This window comes from Ornithodoros turicata, chromosome 7 (assembly GCF_037126465.1).
Source record: "Ornithodoros turicata isolate Travis chromosome 7, ASM3712646v1, whole genome shotgun sequence".
Taxonomy (NCBI): Eukaryota; Metazoa; Arthropoda; class Arachnida; order Ixodida; family Argasidae; genus Ornithodoros; species Ornithodoros turicata.
In genome coordinates this window covers 43,704,613-43,724,224 of record NC_088207.1, presented here as the reverse complement: position 1 = coordinate 43,724,224, position 19,612 = coordinate 43,704,613, and the positions used below count along the sequence as shown (strand labels likewise).

Sequence of the window (19,612 nt, the reverse complement as noted above, 5' to 3'; positions counted from 1 at the left end):
CGTCTGATCCGCTGGGAGGGGGGCCCCCCATTACAAATATTTCTTCTCTTTCTCCAACGCCGTGAAATCACGTGACATTTTTCGTCACACCACGTCGGCATCCGCGTGGGTTTTCGGCTTCTGAAAGCTGGAAGCCATCGGGAGTCACTGAAATTGACACATTGTTCTCCCTTTCTCTGTCACCTGCTACACTCTTTCAAAAACACCGCATAGCACGTACGCTCCTAGCCAACCATCATCTCGAATGATATCGTTATCTGCCCTGATTTGTCGAGAACGGGTGGCGTACGCCTTTTTCTGCTGTTCATGGTTGTCTCAAAAGAGGCGTACGCCTCCCGATAACGATATCATCCGAGATGATGGTTGGCTAGGAGCGTGCTATGCGGTGAAGTTCGTTTCTAAGAGTGTAGGTTAGAGTGATTCAACATTATTGCCTTTGTACCCGTACGCCTTTAAAACAGAACTTCACCACACAGCACGCTGAAGGCCGCCCATTGCGCGGAATAATACCGTTACGTCTCCCGACTTGTGGAAAAACCGCGGGGCGTACACCTTTTTCTGACAATTCGCCTCCTTCACCCTCCATCACTTTCTGGCTACGATGCCCACAGTCCCATGTGACCAACAGCGGCGAGCCAATGTCGGTATCCCCCCCCCCCCCCCCTGTGTGACAGTCAAAACAAATGCACAAGTGTCACAAAACAGCGCACGTCTCCAGTTTTCAACAAATCATGAGGGGAGAGCGATGTCACTTGGGATGGTTGTTGACTACACTCTAAAAGCAGAACTTGACCGCACAGCACGCTGTGCGCCGACCATTGCCACGAATCATAGGGTCATCGCTGCTGATTCGAAGAGAGGAAGGCGTACGCCTTTTTGTGGTAATTATCATATATCCAAACTGCCACAAAAAGGCGTACGCCCCCCTCGGTTTCCGAATCAGAAGAGCTAAACCATATCATTCGTGGCAGTGGTTGGTGGACAACGTGATATGCGATGAAGCTCTGTTCTGAGAGTGTACACTCTTAAAAATGAACTTCACCGCATAGCACGCTCCTCGCCAACCATAATCTCGAATGATATCGTTATCTGCCCTGAATTGTTGAAAACGGGAGGCGTACGCCTTTTTTGTGACACTTATGCGGTTCATAATTGTCACAAAAAAGGCGTACGCCTACCGTTTTCAACAAATCAGGGCAGATAACGATATCATTCGAGATTATGGTTGGCTAGGAGCGTGCTATGCGGTGGTGTTCATTTTTAATAGTGTAGGAGCGTGCTATGCGGTCAGGTTCCGTTTGGAGAGTGTAGATTGTGTCTGCATCTAAATCTTGTTAGCTTCTCTCGCGATTCAGAGCCCCAGACAGAAAGCCACGGAGACGAAAACACACGTTTACTAACTTAGATGGGTAGAAATCCAGCGAACCGGTAGAGATGTAGGAAGGGAGTTGCCTCAGGACAGAAGCCGCCGATATTTCGAACAGAGACTGTTCTTCTTCTGGGCACCGTCCTCATCATTGGCATGGTATTTAACACACCTAACCCTTTAAATACCATGCCAATGATGAGGACGGTGCCCAGAAGAAGAACAGTCTCTGTTCGAAATATCGGCGGCTTCTGTCCTGAGGCAACTCCCTTCCTACGTTTACTAACTTGCCACTTTTACACTCGTGGTTCATGGGGCGGGCATCTGTTCCACTTTCCACTTTTGCATGCTGTACAGTCTTGACAAAGTCTTGACTGCAGGACTGACAGCCACTGGAGAGAATTGTGAGCCTTCTGCCGTCCAGGCAATGCCCCTTGTGCCATAATCATCTGAATTACCGCTGAATGCAGTGGTACGCTTTCCTTTATGTGAAACCCTGTACAAGAAATGGAGTGTACATGCGATATTGTAGACATACCGTTTCTTAATAACTTCTATGCACCACCACCAGCGTACTGATTTATTTATTTTTCCCTCCTTTTTTTCACATTTCATCAATTCGTTTCGTCATTAACCCCTCAACGCCTATACTCTAAGAAAAAAGGTACAATTTCCAATCCAAGCTTGTAGAACGTCAGTACTTCTACAATTTCGGGTCAATCCACGCGCGCCTTCTCCTCCGCTGGTATGAGCGGCGGTGTCCCTTTCCCTTGCCCTTCTCTCTCACGCTTACTCTAACGAAAAAAGGGTGGAATAGTATAGAATAGAAATAGACAGAAAAAAAAAATTGGAAAAAGGATAGAATTTCCTACCCAAGCTGGTAGAACGACAGTTTCTACTCTGTAGTTTGTTTCTGCTCTGCAGTTATACCCAAAAGGTAAAATCGGTTTGAGTAGAAATGTGGTTGCAATAGAGCTCTACCGAGATGGGTAGAAAATTCTACCTTTTTCTGTTAGAGTGTAGGAGTCACTGAACAGCTATATGTCTCTGCTTTGAGGTACACGACTCCGTATTTGTGGGACCACCAAATCCATTTTATTTTTATCGTGTCCAATCTAATTCCTTGCCACAATTGGCATTGTTCGCTGCCTGCGATTTCTTGCCCATAACTCAACGAGTGAGCGTCGAAATTTGTCTGCAGGTTTACTTGTAACTTTGAGGCAGGCGAGATTATTCACGTTGGGACGCGCCGCACACAGATCCATAGCTTCACCCCCCGTCTCCAAATCCTTCCTGCTGTCCTCTCTCCATCTGTCCACGTCTGTACACCTCTTATAGCCACAGTTGCTTCGGGGCGCTATCACGCAATCAAAACAAACCCATAGCCAGAACCTGCTATGCCAGGAACAAATCTTGGGCAGCACACAATATCTGCGCGACTATAATATATGAGGACGACGTCAGCGAAAGAGTGAACTTTTCTTTCTTTCTTTTTTTCTTTCGTGATGAAAACGTCGCCTGTCATTCCGTACCAGTACATTCATGAAGCTTTCATGGGTCGCACGAGACAGTCAACAAGGGCGTCGAACGCAGAGGCTGCAGAACCAAGATAAAACAAGAAGGTGTGCGCGTGGAAGTACGAAATGAGCGAACGCTATGCGAAGCCACGCTCGGCTGTAAGCGCTTCTGACACCCTGCTGCTTGCACAAGCGATATTTGTCGCTCTCGTTGTGCGTCTCATACTGCGAGCGAATACTTTGGGAACTATTTATGAAAACTTATGCACAGGAGGTTCTTATCTGGGTATATTCCCTTTGTTGAGGGGAAAAAAGGGGCAGACGACAGTATATAGATTCGAAGTCTGCTGTACGATATTTGCCAGTATAGGTCGTAAAACACACAGAAATTTATTTCCTTCTCGCTTTTCGAGAAATTTTTTTAGTGCTCGGCTTCTTTTTCCTCTTGTAAAATCTCTCCCCTGTGCCTTCTACTGTAGTCCTAGGCCAGGTTTCACCAACTCTGGTTAACTTCGAACCGAGATCAAGGGTAGCTAATTATTACCACCCAATTATTATTATTATTTTTTTTTACAGACGTTATTTGGTGATGAATGATGTGACGTGATGAATGTTTCAGTGACAATAACTCCCTTTAGTGGAGCTGAATTGAGCGCTAAATTCAAGTTAAGGGACCGTTGATCTCGGTTCAACATGGTGGTGGTGAAGCAGGGCCTTAGTCATGCACAGACGGCACAGACATGGGCGATGCCAATGACGATAGATGAGAATGAACGGAGGCAAAATTTGTAGGCTTGCGCCACAATACCGTCGTAAGAATGTTTTTTTTCTTCTTTGATTTAGAAATTTGATTCCGCGACTTTCAGGCAGCGTATGGCACGAATGCGTACTGCGTAACAACGTTGCTCCGTTTTTCTGGTGCTCCATATGACAACAACAAATATGGCCGCGGACAGATCGCCACACTGCGTAGCTTTCCACACGCTGTTAACGAGAGTAATTACATGTTCGTTCGGCAGAGTGTTACCCTGTGCTCGAAGAAAACAAACGCACTATTAAAAATAGTTGTTTAAAAATATTGTGGCTTGCGAGGCCTTTCGCTTTTCTTTAATATCTTAACTCGTATACGTCAAAGTCTGCTGTCGAGGCTACGCACTCGGCCCGCCGCAGAGAAGTGAAGTGAGTTTGGGGAACTCACTAAATCGTTAGTGCACTTTCCGCCGAGTGTCACTAAAAGATGTCGTGTGACACCACACGAATGTCACTTTCAGCGATTGACAGTCGCACTTAGTGTCATTCGTGTAGCGTCACGCGACACCTTTTAGCACACGGCGGCGTGCACTAACGATTTAGTGAGTTCCCCAAACTCACTTCGCTTCTTAGTTACTTCAGTTCACAGTAGGGTTGCGGAGTTGCCACTCCAGGGTTGGAATGATTCCGGAATCATTCCAGATTTATCAGAGCCCGGAATGGAATTGGAATGGTATGGCGGAAACTGCCCTAGGAATGGAATGGAATTAGGCATTTTTTTCGCAGGCGGAATGGAATGGTCTGGGTGCCACACGGGCGAGGGCGAAATAACCTTGTCTTTTTGCTTTTTCCGTAATGGGTAATGTCAATCTCCTCTATAGCATTGCTGGGCTACCCAGCGCGGTTACCGGTCTTTTTCTTTTATTGATGGAATTAAAGGAATGGAATGGGGTTGCCAAGCCATTCCAGGAGTGGGAATTGGCCATACCCTTTCATTCCGAGGAATTGAAAGGAATGGAATTATCACAAATCTCCATTCCTCGGAATGGAATTGGAATGGAATGGGTGATCCCATTCCGCAACCCTGCTTCACAGTAAAATACCAGTCGGACTTCTACAGACTTTGCTGTTGGAATAAAGTGCGATGGAAGGTGGAAATGAAGTACCCTAGCTTGCACGAACGTTGAGGAAATTCCTGAGTGGCGCCATCAGTAGCTTTGTGAGTGCTTTACGCTCGAGCGGCCTTGAGGACTGTAGCACGTGCAGAAGCACTGCCGAAGCTATCGAGGACAACAACTAAGGAATCTAGTCAACATTCGTGCGAGCGGGCGAACCATGTCGGTTTCAAGCAAGGTTCACTTCACTATAGCTCCACTTATTGTATGCACGCGCAATATTGTCACGTGCGTGGTAGATAGTGCTGGCCTCGAGGAATGTCAGCAGTCAAAAAAGAGTGTTCTAAAAGTCAGGGTCTATGTTCATGTACTGACCCTTGAAAATCTGGGACACACTCTTCTCCATTGCCCGCACTACCAACCTTTCCGGACTACGCTTACAGTGTCTCCAAATCATCTGGCCTTTTTTCGTTTACATGGACTAGTATGTCGACTGACGTCCCTAGTCGACTGATCGTTATGGTCGACGACTGGCGACGGTTTATACGGCTGGCGACTAAAGCGCCATAGAGCTCTGCAGGATTCAGTCGACTGAGCCTTGACTGAAGCACCACCCTCATCTTTGAATTGTAACCTTTGAAATTTAGAAACATTACAGATAACTTTGTCATCGCGTGAACTCTTTTACTCCTCAAGTACGTTTGCAGCCTTTGGGCATTCTATTCTTCCCATAATCAGACAGCATGACGGATTCTATTCTTTTAGGTGTACTATGGCGGGCTGGAAGGTTTCTAGTTTACCATACACATACCCATTTCTATGTCTAGTTAGCCATACACATACCCATTTCCATGTCTAGTTAGCCATACACATACCTATTCCCATGTCTAGTTAACCATACACATACCCATTTCCATGTCTAATTTACCATACACATACCCATTTCCATGTCTAATTTACCATGCACATACCCATTCCCATGTCTGGTTTACCATACCCATTCTAGTTTACCATAGATGTACTGCGGTGAAATCTGCGCCGCCAGCTATTCTTCTTCCTCCCCCGTCTCTGGTCCACCCATTCTATTTCGAGGCGAGGGAGAATGAAGCATCGGGCAGTGACGTATGGGAAGTGGCTGAATAAGGTGACTGATGCGGTTTACATGGCATAATTCAATCGACATTTTATCATCTGAACTAGTCGAGCCGAACGACTTACCTTTACTGTGTCGACTTCTCTTTTTAAAGGTGCACAGAGGGCGCCATCCAAAAAAATTCAGATTAAGACGTCTGATGAAAGTGTGTGTGTGTGTGTGTGTGTGTGTCATTTTACCGTATAGCGCGAAAGGTTTTGATGTGTGCAGTTTGTTTCCCAGAAAAAAAAAAAAACGCACATAAACATGGCTTCGCGCGTTCACCCTTAACTCGCCACTCCGGGTGTAACGAGGAGGAGAAGGTATGATGATACAAATCTTGTTGTATGATGTCTTGTTGTATGAAATCTTGTTGTAAGTTGTATATGATGATGCCACGCCACCGATGACGTTGTAGGGGGAACTCGTTCTGGTTCGCACGTCAGTGGGGATTAAGCACCCTGTCCCTTTGCCGCAGTAAACCAGTTTTGCCAGCTCTCCCGGAGAATTGGGGATAGTAGGAGCGGCCGAATCATGACCGAGCCGGGAGCAATGCTTTTTCAGAGCCCCGAACAGCCGAGCAGCAGACGGCACCGGAGCAGCAGACAACATTTCTCGGGACCAATCAGCGAGCGTGGCCCCTGTAGCGTTAGCGCGAGGTCCCAGGCAGATCGCAGGCTGCTACTGCTCTCCACGGCCATTGCGCACGGTCGCTTTTTGCGGCGTATTTTAAATTCAATTTCTGCGATAATTGTGACTCTGTGGTGTGAATTACTTCTCATGGTGCATCTTACTGGCATACTTCGCGGTTTTAGAGGAAGAAAACAGGATGTTAAAAATTACTTCTGTGCTACTTTAAGTCGATATAGACCGGTTTACATGTAGACGATAGATCGACTTATTAAGTTTAGTCGACTTGTGTCACCTTCATGTAAACGCAGCTTATGACAATATTGCTTGGCCCATGGTCAAATCCAGCCCACCAACTCTCTGTTGTAAAATCACTAATAAACTTAATCACTAATAAACTAATAAACAATGTAGGACTTCGGTCCTGGCATGCTCATCATCATATGGTCACCAAATTACCGCAAGCAGATGGGCACAGTATCCCCCGTGGTGATAAAACATGCAAATCGTGATCACCAAAATAAAGTATAATAGCTGTTGTTGTTGTATTGTTTAATGCTTTCAAGAATATTCTGCTTTACCAACACCGAGTCTCTCTTTCTTCGTGGATATGCTTCTCACGAGGACCTGCTGATTAAAGACTCCTGTAGTTCATGGAAGCCCCTTTGCAGTGGGTATCTTTGTAACGGTGGATGTTTGCCTCCCATAGGATTGTGAGGAGGAAGAGTATGAAAGAGAAGTCGAAGAACGCGGCGAGGTCTCGTCGGGAGAAGGAGAACGCGGAGTTTGTGGAGCTGGGCAAGCTGCTGCCGCTGCCGGCGGCCATCACAAGCCAGCTGGACAAGGCTTCCGTCATCCGACTCACCACCTCCTACCTCAAGATGAGGGCGCTCTTCCCAGATGGTATGTTCTTTTTTCTCTGCATAATATGCATACGATTGCTGAGCCCAAACTGAACGTTCGTGTTGACATTCTGCAAGTAAAGCCAATGTCTGTATACCATGTCATAATATAGGACCATTTTGTGTAATTATACATATATGAAAGAAACGGGTGTGATACAGAAAAAAAAAAAGTGTTTTATGAAACCTGTCATTGAAAACTCGTGCGGATATTACGCTTTAGAATCGCGTGTATATCACTCAGGGGCGACGGAAGGAGTATCACTCTAAGAAAAAAGGGTGTGTGTTAAAAATTACTTCTGTGCTACTTTAAGTCGATATAGACCGGTTTACATGTAGACGATAGATCGACTTATTAAGTTTAGTCGACTTGTGTCACCTTCATGTAAACGCAGCTTATGACAATATTGCTTGGCCCATGGTCAAATCCAGCCCACCAACTCTCTGTTGTAAAATCACTAATAAACTTAATCACTAATAAACTAATAATCATAGTAAAATAATCAACATAGCGTCTGATAAAGGGTGTAAAAGGGTGGTAAAAGCAATTATCATATATCCAAATTGCTACAAAAAGGCGTACGCACCCCTCGCTCCCTATCATTCGTGGCAGAGAGTGAGGTAGCAGGTAGAACTTTGCAACCTTTTAGGCACAACATATGCGACAAATATTACCTCCTGAAAGGTATAACTGCTCCACCCTTTTTTCTGAGAGTGTACTCGCTCGGCTTCATGAACAAACAATGTGACAGAAAGTTATCCACACATTTTCTGAATATATTTTGCTTACGATACAGTGTGACGCTACACACTAAAAACAGAACTTCACTGCATAACACGCTCCGCGCCAGAAAACGCCGGATGATACAGTAATATCACTTGTGATATGAGGAGGTAGCTGCATGGGCGTACGCCTTTTTGTGGCATTTAAAGGGGCACTAAAGTGCATAAATTCCTCCTCACGGAATGAAAGATGCCCGTCCGTTACCTTAACAACAACACGAAGGGAACGAGATTCGGTCATTAGGTTGTTAATGATTTATGAGCGAAAGAAACCGCAATGTCCACTTTCCCTATATGCTTCATAATTAGGCCGACAATGTGGAGCGGGCTCCCATTGGTCCACTCAGACGGTTTCCCGCGATGATTGGACAAACCGTTTGAAGGAGAGCAATGAGAGTGCGGCTCAGCATTACCAGCTATCAGTCCTCCAGCATAACGGCGCAACCACTACAGTCGATACACGGTGGTTAATCCTCCTATAGCACGGTAATTCACAAAGTACACGTAATTCTACAGACGCACCACATAAGAGAAGATTGAAGCGTGCCTGTCGTTATTGATGACCCAATAAGCCTTGCGTGCCACAACGTGGAAGGTCTTCAACGAAGCGAGAAGAGTATACAAGCAGAAAAGGAAAGGGGATTAAAATGGCGAACGTGTCTTATCGTCTCCCGGACGCAGCACCCGCAGATTTGGGAGATGCTAGTCCTGTGGGTGCTCAACGTGGAAAAGTACTAGAGATGGCTGGTGGCAGGCTAATGAACAGGATCCTGCATGCAACGAACAAAAGAAACGCAACATACCGCTCAAAGGATGCCCAGTCAGTTGCCCAGTTTCGTCGCCTGCAAGGCAGTTGCCACAGAGAGCGCAGTGCGCGCAAGTGTTGCCGTCCTTTCGTGCCTCCAGATGGCGTTGATCATATGATATATAACATTTAATACGTACTAATACATTTAATATATAATTTGAGCTGCACATCGTTATACATGTTAACAAACCCTGAGAACCACTTTCCTTCCTCAATAAATGTCTTTCCTTTTTCACTAACGCACGTATATGCGGACACCTCGCTTTATGGACAATTTTTATTCGAGGACAAAAGTGTGTCCGTAATAACGAGTCACGACTGTAAACCATTCTCACGGCGTCCAACTCCCACGAGTGCGTTTCTGGAAATTTAATTGCTGCACGACTGAACGACCCGAACGCTGCTTTCTTTCCACGCAAACCCTCCAACGTGACGCTTTCCTTTGTCAGCTTCTCCTTCATTCGCCGCTGCGGGCATATCTCACGGACTTGGAACCTTCGGTGACAATCCGCCCTCATGGTTTGTCAATCTGCTCGCTATTTCCTGCAGAGCAGTGTGCCACGTGGCATAGTCTATCATCACATCATTACGCGCACTTGGTGGGGACGAAGGCCCCTCGAGCCAAGGACCCCCCGGAGGGCGGCAGCCGTAAGGTTGGGGGATCCGTGAATGTCCCCGCATATCAATTGTTCGCAGTAGACACGGGCGCAGTAATTGGTCGATCGAGTAGGACTTCTTTTTTAAATGTCGACTTTGCCTTTTGTGTTCGCCTGGAACCGTGTAGCTCGATCTCTGCATGTGAGCTTGCCTCAACATTGATTTTAGCAGTGACTTCGACTTTGTTTGGTGCGGTCCGAGTTTGTTCAGCTTATTGTCGAGGCTTCTTCGGGGTGCCTCTGTTCTTTTTTTTTCTCGTGCGCTGAAACAAACTAATTTCGCGTGGGAAACGATTGCGAATGAAGTGGCGCCCTCTATTTAAATTCGCGAGAGCGAGGTGATGTTGTCGTGGCGGGATTTTTAGATACCGAAAGATCCACTCACATTGAGAATGTCTCGTATGAGGACTTAGAGATGGGCGGCACAAAGAAAGTACACCATGTCACAACCAGCGATGACAAAAATGATAGTGCAAGAAGAACGAATTAACGAAGAACAGAGAGGAGAAAAGCTGCATCTTGGGTTGCATTTGATTTTGCTTTATTTACTTTCTCTTCTATTTACGCGGACTGGGGTGGCCTATCCCGACTTTGTCGGTGTTCACATATCCATAGTTTTCTTTCTTGACTCAGTCAATGAATCAAGAAAAAGCGATGTGGAGGGACAAGGCATTTAAAACGATATTAATTAGCACGTTCGATGCAAATAAACAGAATTAATGATAAAATGATGAACACGTTTCGTTCAGCCGAATTTCGGTACGCTAAAATGAAACGCCGCACATGATGAATGCAGGCGGGAGGAAAGCGCTCATTCCAAGTCGATATGTCTAGAAAGAGATGTCCGAGTCGAGCAGTCTAAAAACAGAGCTTCACCAGCTCCCGTGGCATGGTGGTTAGGATGATCGCTTTCCACGCCGAGACTGGGAGGTGACACGGGTTCGAATCCTGTCACCGGCTGTGCTGTCTGAGGTTTTCCCTGGGTTTTCCGAAGACATAGTGGTGGCGAAGACTCGAAGACACTGGATTTTCCGATAGCAGAATATCGATCAAATTAGATGACTCAAAAGACTGCACGAGTTTATTGCATACTGTGGATGATGCGCAGACCCGAACCATAGGACTTCTTCGTTGCTTCTTCACGACAGGATGAGCTTGTCATGTTTACCCTGCAACATACCCTGCGATCGAAAGAAAGGACAGCAAAGTAAAGAAAAAGAAAGAGATCGCTTTCCAGAAACTTCACTCGTCATTTGAATACTTAATGGACATTGCCCATTTAGATTTTGCCCCCACCATTTCGCTTCCCCGCTCGAAAAGTAACGGTTCGGATTTGGACGACCAGTGGCGCCCCGCCGCGTAGGGAATAAGCGCCCCCGCCTGCTGTGAATCTTCTGCCACAGAGCGATACCGTACACAAGAGTCAACAGGCGGTGTGTGGGGGGATTAGTCAACGCCGGCCATTTGTAATGGGCTTAGGGGCGACGAACTCACGGCAAACAGCGAAACCGACACTTTCCCTTCTTTTTTATTTATTGCTCCTGAGAAAACAACCTGCGCGAAGCAAATTGACCCTATACGTAAGAACCGCGGCACTCGCTCTTGGTTCGTGCGCATTGTCCCCGTAGACGTTGTTCCGAGAGGTGACGGTTGAAAGTCTCAAAAACAAGACAGGGAACAAGAGGAGATGAAATCACGAGCAACGAGGTCCTCGTTGATTATTGAGAAGCTTCTATACATTGTAAAAACAGGTGGTGGTGACGAAGCAGGACTGCACGCCCAGGGCACAATATTGGGCCAAGTTGTTGTGCTGCTTGGGACCATTCTCTTAAAACATAAACCACACTCTTAAAAATGAACTTCACCGCATAGCCTGCTCCTAGCCAACCATCATCTCGAATGATATCGATATCTTCCCTGATTTGTTGAAAACGAGAGGCGTACGCCTTTTTTGTGACACTTATGCGGTTCATAATTGTCACAAATAAGGCGTACGCATACCGTTTTCAACAAATCAGGGAAGATAACGATATCATTCGAGATTATGGTTGACTAACGTGCTATGCGGTGAAGTTCATTTCTGAGAGTGCAGCGGCATGGCTGAGCTCGTTGGTGGTAGCCAAGGTCGTGCTGAAGACTGGGAGGTGGTGGGTTCGAATCCTACCAGCGGCTGTGCTGTATGAGGTTTTCTCTGGGTTTTCCGAAGACTTTCCGGACGAATGTCGGCACAGTTCCCCGTGAAGTCGGCTTAGGACGCATACTAACCCCACTGTCCCCCAGTCCTTCCTGCTGTCCTCTCTCCATCTGTACACGTCTGTATACGCCGCTCATAGTCATAGTTGCGTCGCGGCGCTAACGCGAAAATAATAAATAAAAACAATAAATAAAAAATAAAACAGAACTTCACCACATAACATGATGGAGATGAACCATCACGCATAATGGTACCATTATGACTCCTGATATGTGGGAAGCCCGGGAAATACGCCTTTGTGACAAATAACATAACTACATAAGTGTCACAAAATAAAACAGAGAGAGAAGAAGAAGAAGAGTTATCTCGCTTTGCTCTCCTTTCCCATTGGATCCGCTTTCTCGCAAGTCCTTTTTCTCTCTCTCTCTCTCTCTCTCGCAAGCAGATCTTTTTTTCGCCTTGGATCATCCTTCCATGAGCAGTTCCGTTTTTTCTGTTTTTGTAGTGTCGGAAGTTCTCCCGAAAACGACTCATTTGCAATTTCCGTGACACTCCGGTGCACCGATGCGCGCTTTCCAAAGTCTCCTTATAGCAGCGGCCGTCGTCGTGTGTCCGGTGTTCCACAAGACGTCATCTCGAGGGCAACAAAGCCAATTTCGTGAGCGCCGCTTGTTCCCAATTACTGGCTGCAGCCGAAGAGAGAGAGAGAGAAGCGCTCGATAGCACGCGCGCAAGGACTCCCGCGCAGCTTCCAATTGGCGAAAACTCGCAAGAAAAATATGGATCCGTTGTACAGTAATAACGGTATACGGCAGCGAAGTAAGCACATTTCAACCTCTCGTATCTTGTCGTTACTTCTGTATAGGCGTGCATTGTGTATAGCTCATCCGACTCTTCTTTGTTTCTTCTTCTCCTTTTTATTTTATTTTTATAGAGGCATTGGTAAATAACGAATGGTGTAAGAGAATGGAGCGGAAATTTCAACGTTGGAACGGCGTGAGCAACGTGCTGCCATATTGGAAGGCATAGCGCTCGGATATGTAACGACACAACCACAAACAAACACGGAAGATGGTTTTGATGGCTGTTCAAACAGGTGGTGGTGGTGGTGGTGGGGTGCTTGCCTTAGTCGGCCACGCTAAGGCCGGCAACGTCTTGACTGTCGCAGGGGGGTCAAGCGTCGTGGGCCGACTTCGCAGGAACTATGCCGATATCTGAGGAAAACCCAGGGAAAACACCCATACAGCACGGTCGGCCACCGAATTCGAACCCTGGTCACCTAGCGGGTGGTGCAAAATCCGTGTCGGCTCCTAAAACAGAACCGCATAGCTTCACCGCATAGCACAATGAAGACCAACCGCTACACAGAATGATACCGTTTTATATCTCGCGATTAGTGCAAAGCGCGGGGCGAACGCCTTTCTGTGACAATTAGCGTAACTACATGATTAAAAGCGATAAAACCCCAGTGCTGGGACTAAAAAAAAAGGACAATGCACGAGACGAGGAGTCAAGCCTCCACCAACCATCCCAAATCTCAAACTTCTATAACTACATAAGCGTCACAAAAAAAAAAAAAAAAACGCATGCTGGGCACATGCCTACCAATTCTCTTTTAACAGTGAAAGGTATAAGCTGAGTGAATAAGAAAAAAAAAGGCGAGTAAATATTGATCTATGCATAACAAGTAGCTCAGTGTGTAAGCGTCACTGTAATACAAGGAGCCTCAGCTATGGCTCTCGTTAACTCCCGTTCACATGAGAGGATGCTCTTCTAGGGCATGCATGTAAACATTAATCCGTGTGACGTAAAACGTTAGCGTCGTACACTGCTATTTTCCATCATTCTCGCCGGTTCCCTTCTGAAGTAAGTGGTGCTTTCACTAGTTACCTGTGCGTCGTAATATATAGTCTACGACAGTGTGTTCAAAGACGGAACTAAAGCTACAGCAAAAAGCCCGACAAAAGGAAGCCTTTGCAGACGTGAAAAATGTGGGCCCATCGGTTCCGTGGTGACGTCTGCGAGTCCTATAGTTCGATTGATCGCGGAGGGTTTCCTATTGATTACTGCCCGTGTTGTATATAGGTGTGCCATGCATTTTTTTTCTTCTTCTTCTTTGCTATCCGTGTTGCTAAAGCACGAAATGGTTCTTGTGGGGTATCACGTGCTTTTCACTATAGGTTTCTGCTAACTAACCGTGACATCGTTACGTCATGCTTCTGTCTCAAAGAAAGAAAGAAAACATTTCGTGACATTTTAGTGCACCACTAGTCGTCCCGACAGAATAAAAAAATGAAACACTAATAGCGATGTCGTCCCATTGATGTACCTCATGAAAAAAAACAACAACAACAACGAAGGTATTCATGTGGAGAAGCGTGAACAACACGAACCGTGACCACTTCAGGGTACTTTGTAGCGCGAAGAGGTAACAAGCAGCACACACTATTTTTACTCTGTGCTAGCCCAGCGAAGCAACTATGAACAGTGTACAGACGTTGACACATGGAGGCAGGGCGGCAGAAAGGAGGGTAGACAGAGGTGTTAGTATGCGTCCTTGGCAGACTTCAGGGGAACTGTGCCGATATCCGTCTGGAAAGTATGTTTGAAAACCCCGGGGGAAACGTCAGGCAGCACAGCCGGTGTAAGAATTCGAACCCACGACCTCCCAGTCTAGACCACGACTGCACGCTTGAAATAGAACTTCACCGCATAACACGGCAGCCATCATCGCAACAACAACAAGTGCTACGTGAAATGGCGATGAATGAGGAGATTTTCCAATTAATATCTGGTGGCTCACTGTACCCCAGGCACACACACCGATCAGTCTGTGATAGGAAATGGTGAGGGTGAACAATGAGCCAAAGTCCTTGCTGTGACATGTAGTTTCGTACGCCGCTTAATATGACTCGTACTAATCCGATAGCCTCCGCATTAACCCATCACGACCAGATAATGTCAATGCGCAAGACATAAAAGTTACAATATGAGTTTAATAAAAGGGTTGACTAGTGTTCCTTCGAAAGTCCAGGATTGTCATACGGTGGCTGACGGAACTACAATCTCTCTCTCTCTCTTTTTTTTTTCTCATGGAAAGAACAGCCAGTCATAGATTTTGTGTCATGTGATGACCATCCCTACTAATTTTTGCGCGACACTGTTTCTTCTTTCGCTCTTGAAAACACTGAGCTCGTATGCGACTAAACGTAAGTGCTGCGACAAGCCATACAAGTATAGTGTACGAGTCAAACCGAACCAGATGCTCAATCCCAGGTGTAGCCGCCTGCATTACCACACCGTTCGAATATAATTATTTACAGCGACAGGCCCTGTATGGATATTACTCGTGGCGGCTTCACAGATGGGAAGTTTGGGGGCTAAGTTCAAATAGCCACCAGGCACACACCTTGGGTGCTCCCGGTGTTCCTGCTAAATTCTGCGTGACAGCAACACCCTCTCCTGAGCCCCGTCTCCCGCTCGTACGTGCCCCCCTTTCCCAGGTTGGCCAGAGTGTCTGCTTACGAAGGGTCAACATCTGGGCATCGAGGAGGAAGAGGAATGCATACTGCGGCTGCTGTTTGCATACATGAGCTATTCAGGTGCATATCGAGGAGAAAAATTTTGATCGTGTGCGGAAGCATGGAGAAATGCCATGTTCTATTCCTATAGGCAAAGTGTCGCGCACTGTACATGCCTGAAGTAGTTGTGACCTCATTTAATACGTTATTATAGACCCAAGAACTACTGCCATGATATCTCTGAACGTCGCCTGTTCTTCACTGCTTTTCGTTCCGTTACTTTTTCTCTACTCTTTTTACATATACGCATACCGTGTATTCCCATCGAGCGACATTCCCAAAAATGCTGCAGCGGAATATGCGAAAAACATCATAGCTTTCTGCTGTCACGTGATCGCGTCTCAAAGTCGTGTCTTACGTACACTGCGAACCGTGGGGAATATCCTGCGATACAGTCTTCCTTAGCAGACGACAGGAAAAGACGCTGACGGTGTCGTCTGCTAACTGTCGACTGCTAAGTGCGCAATACGCCACTCCCGATATTCCGGCACCGTGTGTATGCTCAACATAACACGGGACGGAGCTTCGGCTCCGTGAGTAGCGTTTTCGTTTTTTCTTCCACTAGAATATTCTGTGGGGACGTGGCTCCTGTGAATACCCGGTTCCCACTCTCAAAACAGAACTTCACCACATGACACGGTACTAATTAACCATCATCCCGAATGACATCGTTTTCTCTCCCCAGTGATTTGTTGAAAACGGAAGGCGCACGCCTTTCTGTGACGCTTGTGTAGCTACGTTAATTGTTGCAAAAAGGCGTCCGCTCCGCGCTTTCCCCAAATCAGGAGTGGTAGCGGTATCATTTTGTGCAGACTTTAGTGTGTTATGTGGTGAATCCCTGTTTTAAAAGTGTAGCCTATAGAAGTACACTTAGATGACATCATCATTTACTTGTTTTTCTCGTTGTTGTTCACAACGAGATTCAAACCGTGATTCTGCGCAGTGGTCGGCTTTGAGCATGTTATGTATGTGGCCAAGCCCTAACGTTTTTTTTTTTTTTTTTTTTACTTGCACTACGCAGACTTGCACTATTTGCACTACGCGGACCTCCAGCACTTTTAGGTGAAGGAGGTTCGCTGCGTAACGTACTATGTAAAGTCTACACGTAGGAGAGAAGTGTAGTTCCCGTCAGTAATGCACGTTTCAACGAGAACGAAGTGGGCCTATTGTTTGAGTGTGTTTTTCCCAAAGTACATCTTGTGTGGGAAGGTCGGGCGTGGTCCGAGGAGTCGCAAACTTCCGAATCAATTGGCTCCGCCCAGAGAGGGGGGAAAGACAGCTCCGCCCTTCGCTGTCATCCCCCCCTCCTCACATACCTTGCTCTGAGCATACGGTAGCGTGAAGATCAAAGCGGATGCTGCTGTGCGCTTCGCTATGGTGATCCCCGCTACTGCATGTCTTGTTCGGTGTGCCGTTGGAATATCCTTACGTGAGGGATTAGTGTCTCGACCATCGGACCCATAACAGACCAACGAGAAAGTCCCGCTCTTTTTTGTGACACTTAGCATAACTGTGTAAGTGTCACAAAAGGGCGTACGCCACCCGTTTTGGACAAATCAAGGGAGAAAACGATGTTATTCGCGATTACGGTTGACTGCGGGAACATGCTATGCAGTGGTCTTCCGTTTTAAGGAGTGTATGAGAAGATGTGTGAGCACGGCTCTTGCTCTACCGACCTGCACATTCAGCCGTTAATGCTTTTGTACTTGCTTTCTCGTGACGCTAACTACCCATGAGTACAACATGGTCTTCGCTGCCAAAGCACCCTCGATCGACCTCAAACAGCAGACTTCACAATTGCGTGATTGACTTCATCCACCGTTGCTTTCGTCAGCCCCTTTTTCTTTTTGTGATTTGCAGGCAGAGGGCCAGGTGGCGCCATGACCCTGGCCAGCCATACTTTCTGGGTAGACTTAGAGCAGTAGAAGAGTAGAGCAGTAGAACAAGTTGTTTTTCTAATGCTTTGTATAGGTAGAGACTGACGCTTAGGTTGACTTAGAACAGCTTGCTTGTCTGCGAACCCTAGCTGTATGGCTGCTATTTCGCCGTCTCTGTCTACACTCAGCACTTCCTCTATAGAGGTCACTCTTAATCAGGCTTTGGTTCGACTTGGCCGTTCTCCAGTTCATTTTTCTCTTCGTTTATGGTTACCAGTTGCAGTGGCGGAATGGATACTCCCGCAGTTGTCCTTGTCAACGCCTTCTCTTCACAACGCTGTACCTTCTGAGCATGTCGGCGCCTTTCTAAAACTAAACTCCGCAGATAAAATCGAATCTGAATCTGTACCTGTAAGCACATGCAGAAATAACCTTCGTGTTAGCCGAGTCAACAGTGACACGGCGACAACAGCACAGGGGTGAACAGTCCAACAGTGACAATAACCACGATGTATCCGCAGTCCTTCGGCTGGCGTCCCCGTTTTCCTGAATGCGCGGCCATTATTTCGGCAAGAGCTCTGCCTGTATAGCAGCACCGCAGCGAACATCGAAATACGTGGATATAGTGCGAGTTGTAGGCATTGGAAGAGAATGAAGGATGATAAAAGCCATCAGGGGCGCATCCAGTGTAGTAGGGGTAGGAGATATGAGAGTTGCCCCTGTATATACCATCGGCTTTCCTGGCGAATTTGTTGCATCGATTTGCAGCTTCATCAATTCATCATCACCATCATCCGCGACGAGGCGGAGGACATGGGTTCGAGTCCCACCGCGTTATACTCTCTCCTTTCCTCAGCAGACGACAGAAATACCTGTTCCGCACTCGCCTAATAGAAGTATCAATTGACAGGTAAACACACAGCAATCAATACGTACACGCAGGGTCAACATAAGACGGAGGTCTCGGCAGCAAACATATTCTATACTGTGTCGTCGCCGAGTGATGGGAATACGATATTCCATGTTCTGCTGACAGAGTAATACCCTGCTGTCACGTACATTCGTGGCCTCTTTATAGTGCGTGGAGATGTGTTCATTTCGGGTTTTATGATCCTAATGCAAGCACGAGCACGGAACTATTAAACGAAAATCAATATCAATATTCCATCGTATCGGCCAATCTCATTTGAATTGTTCTTTATCTTAGACGCCTTGATTCTTTTTTTTTCTCGTTTCGCCTTTTCGTTCGTATTTTCCTGAGCTATTTCTGTAATTTATCTATTATTGTACATAAACGTAGAGATGATGACGTGGTATGGACAGTCTGTCTCTGTGCGTGTTTGGTGCATCCTGGTCTTCTCGTCTCTTCATAGACGTCCCAGCTATACGACTAAACGATGTGGGACTGTTGATTTATTGTATTTCGTGAGAACAACTATTTATTGCTTTCTAGAGAACGCGTTTGGCGTTACAGTATTAGCCCGTAGCCGACCAACGGCAGGTGAGAGCCTTGCATTAGTTGTCAAAAAAGAAAAAAGCATCCACTTTCTGTTTTGAACGAGTCAGGGGACAAAACCATTCGATGGCTCCGCACGGTTTTCTGTCGCCAAGTTCTGTTCGATAGTGTAAAGTTCGTTCGGAGGGAACGACACAGATTAGATTAGATTAGATTAGATACGAGTGAAAAAATATAAAGAACGACACTGGTTTGCAAAATTTCTTCGCCCCACATCGGTTTCTTTAGTTCTGTATCTTTTTTCTTCTTTTTTTGAATCCGTGCTAGCGCCGCGAAGCAGCTGTGGCTATGAGCGGCGTACGGATGTGGACAGATGGAGAGAGGACAGCAGGAAGGAGTGAGGGGACAGGGGGGTTAGTATGCGTCCTGGGCCGCCTTCGGGGGGAACTGTGCCGACATTCGTCTGGAAAGTCTTCGGAAAACCCAGGGAAAACCTCAAACAGCACAGCCGGTGGGGATTCGAACCCACAACCTCCCAGTCTTCAGCACGACCTTGGCTACCACCAACGAGCGGGACGGCTTGACCCGCTCGGCCATGCCGCTGGTAGTCCTGTATCAAGGTGTACGTTATAGATTGCATTTTTAAATGCGACGCGGAATATTTAAATTTTTAAATTAGATGCGAAAGGATTTTACCCTGAATAAGGGATTCTCGAATGAAATTGTGTTCCACCAAAATCTACAGCGTACGTAGGCGACGTCAGTCATCCACCCTGCCTTTTGTCCCACCACGCTGCCCATAAGTTTTTAAAATCATTGTCAGGTTCATTTGCATGCGCCCCCGT

The 19,612-nt window shown here is 46.6% G+C and overlaps 1 protein-coding gene across 1 annotated transcript in view; it reads left to right on the top strand.

Moving 5' to 3' along the window:
• Positions 1 to 19,612, top strand: part of LOC135401184 (single-minded homolog 2-like) — a 42,471-nt gene that overhangs the window by 14,609 nt on the left and 8,250 nt on the right. The window contains exon 2 of the mRNA XM_064633437.1: positions 7,220 to 7,413. Coding sequence (XP_064489507.1) covers positions 7,239 to 7,413 — 175 coding nt within the window. The 5' untranslated portion in view covers positions 7,220 to 7,238. The remainder of the gene's footprint in view (positions 1 to 7,219; positions 7,414 to 19,612) is intronic.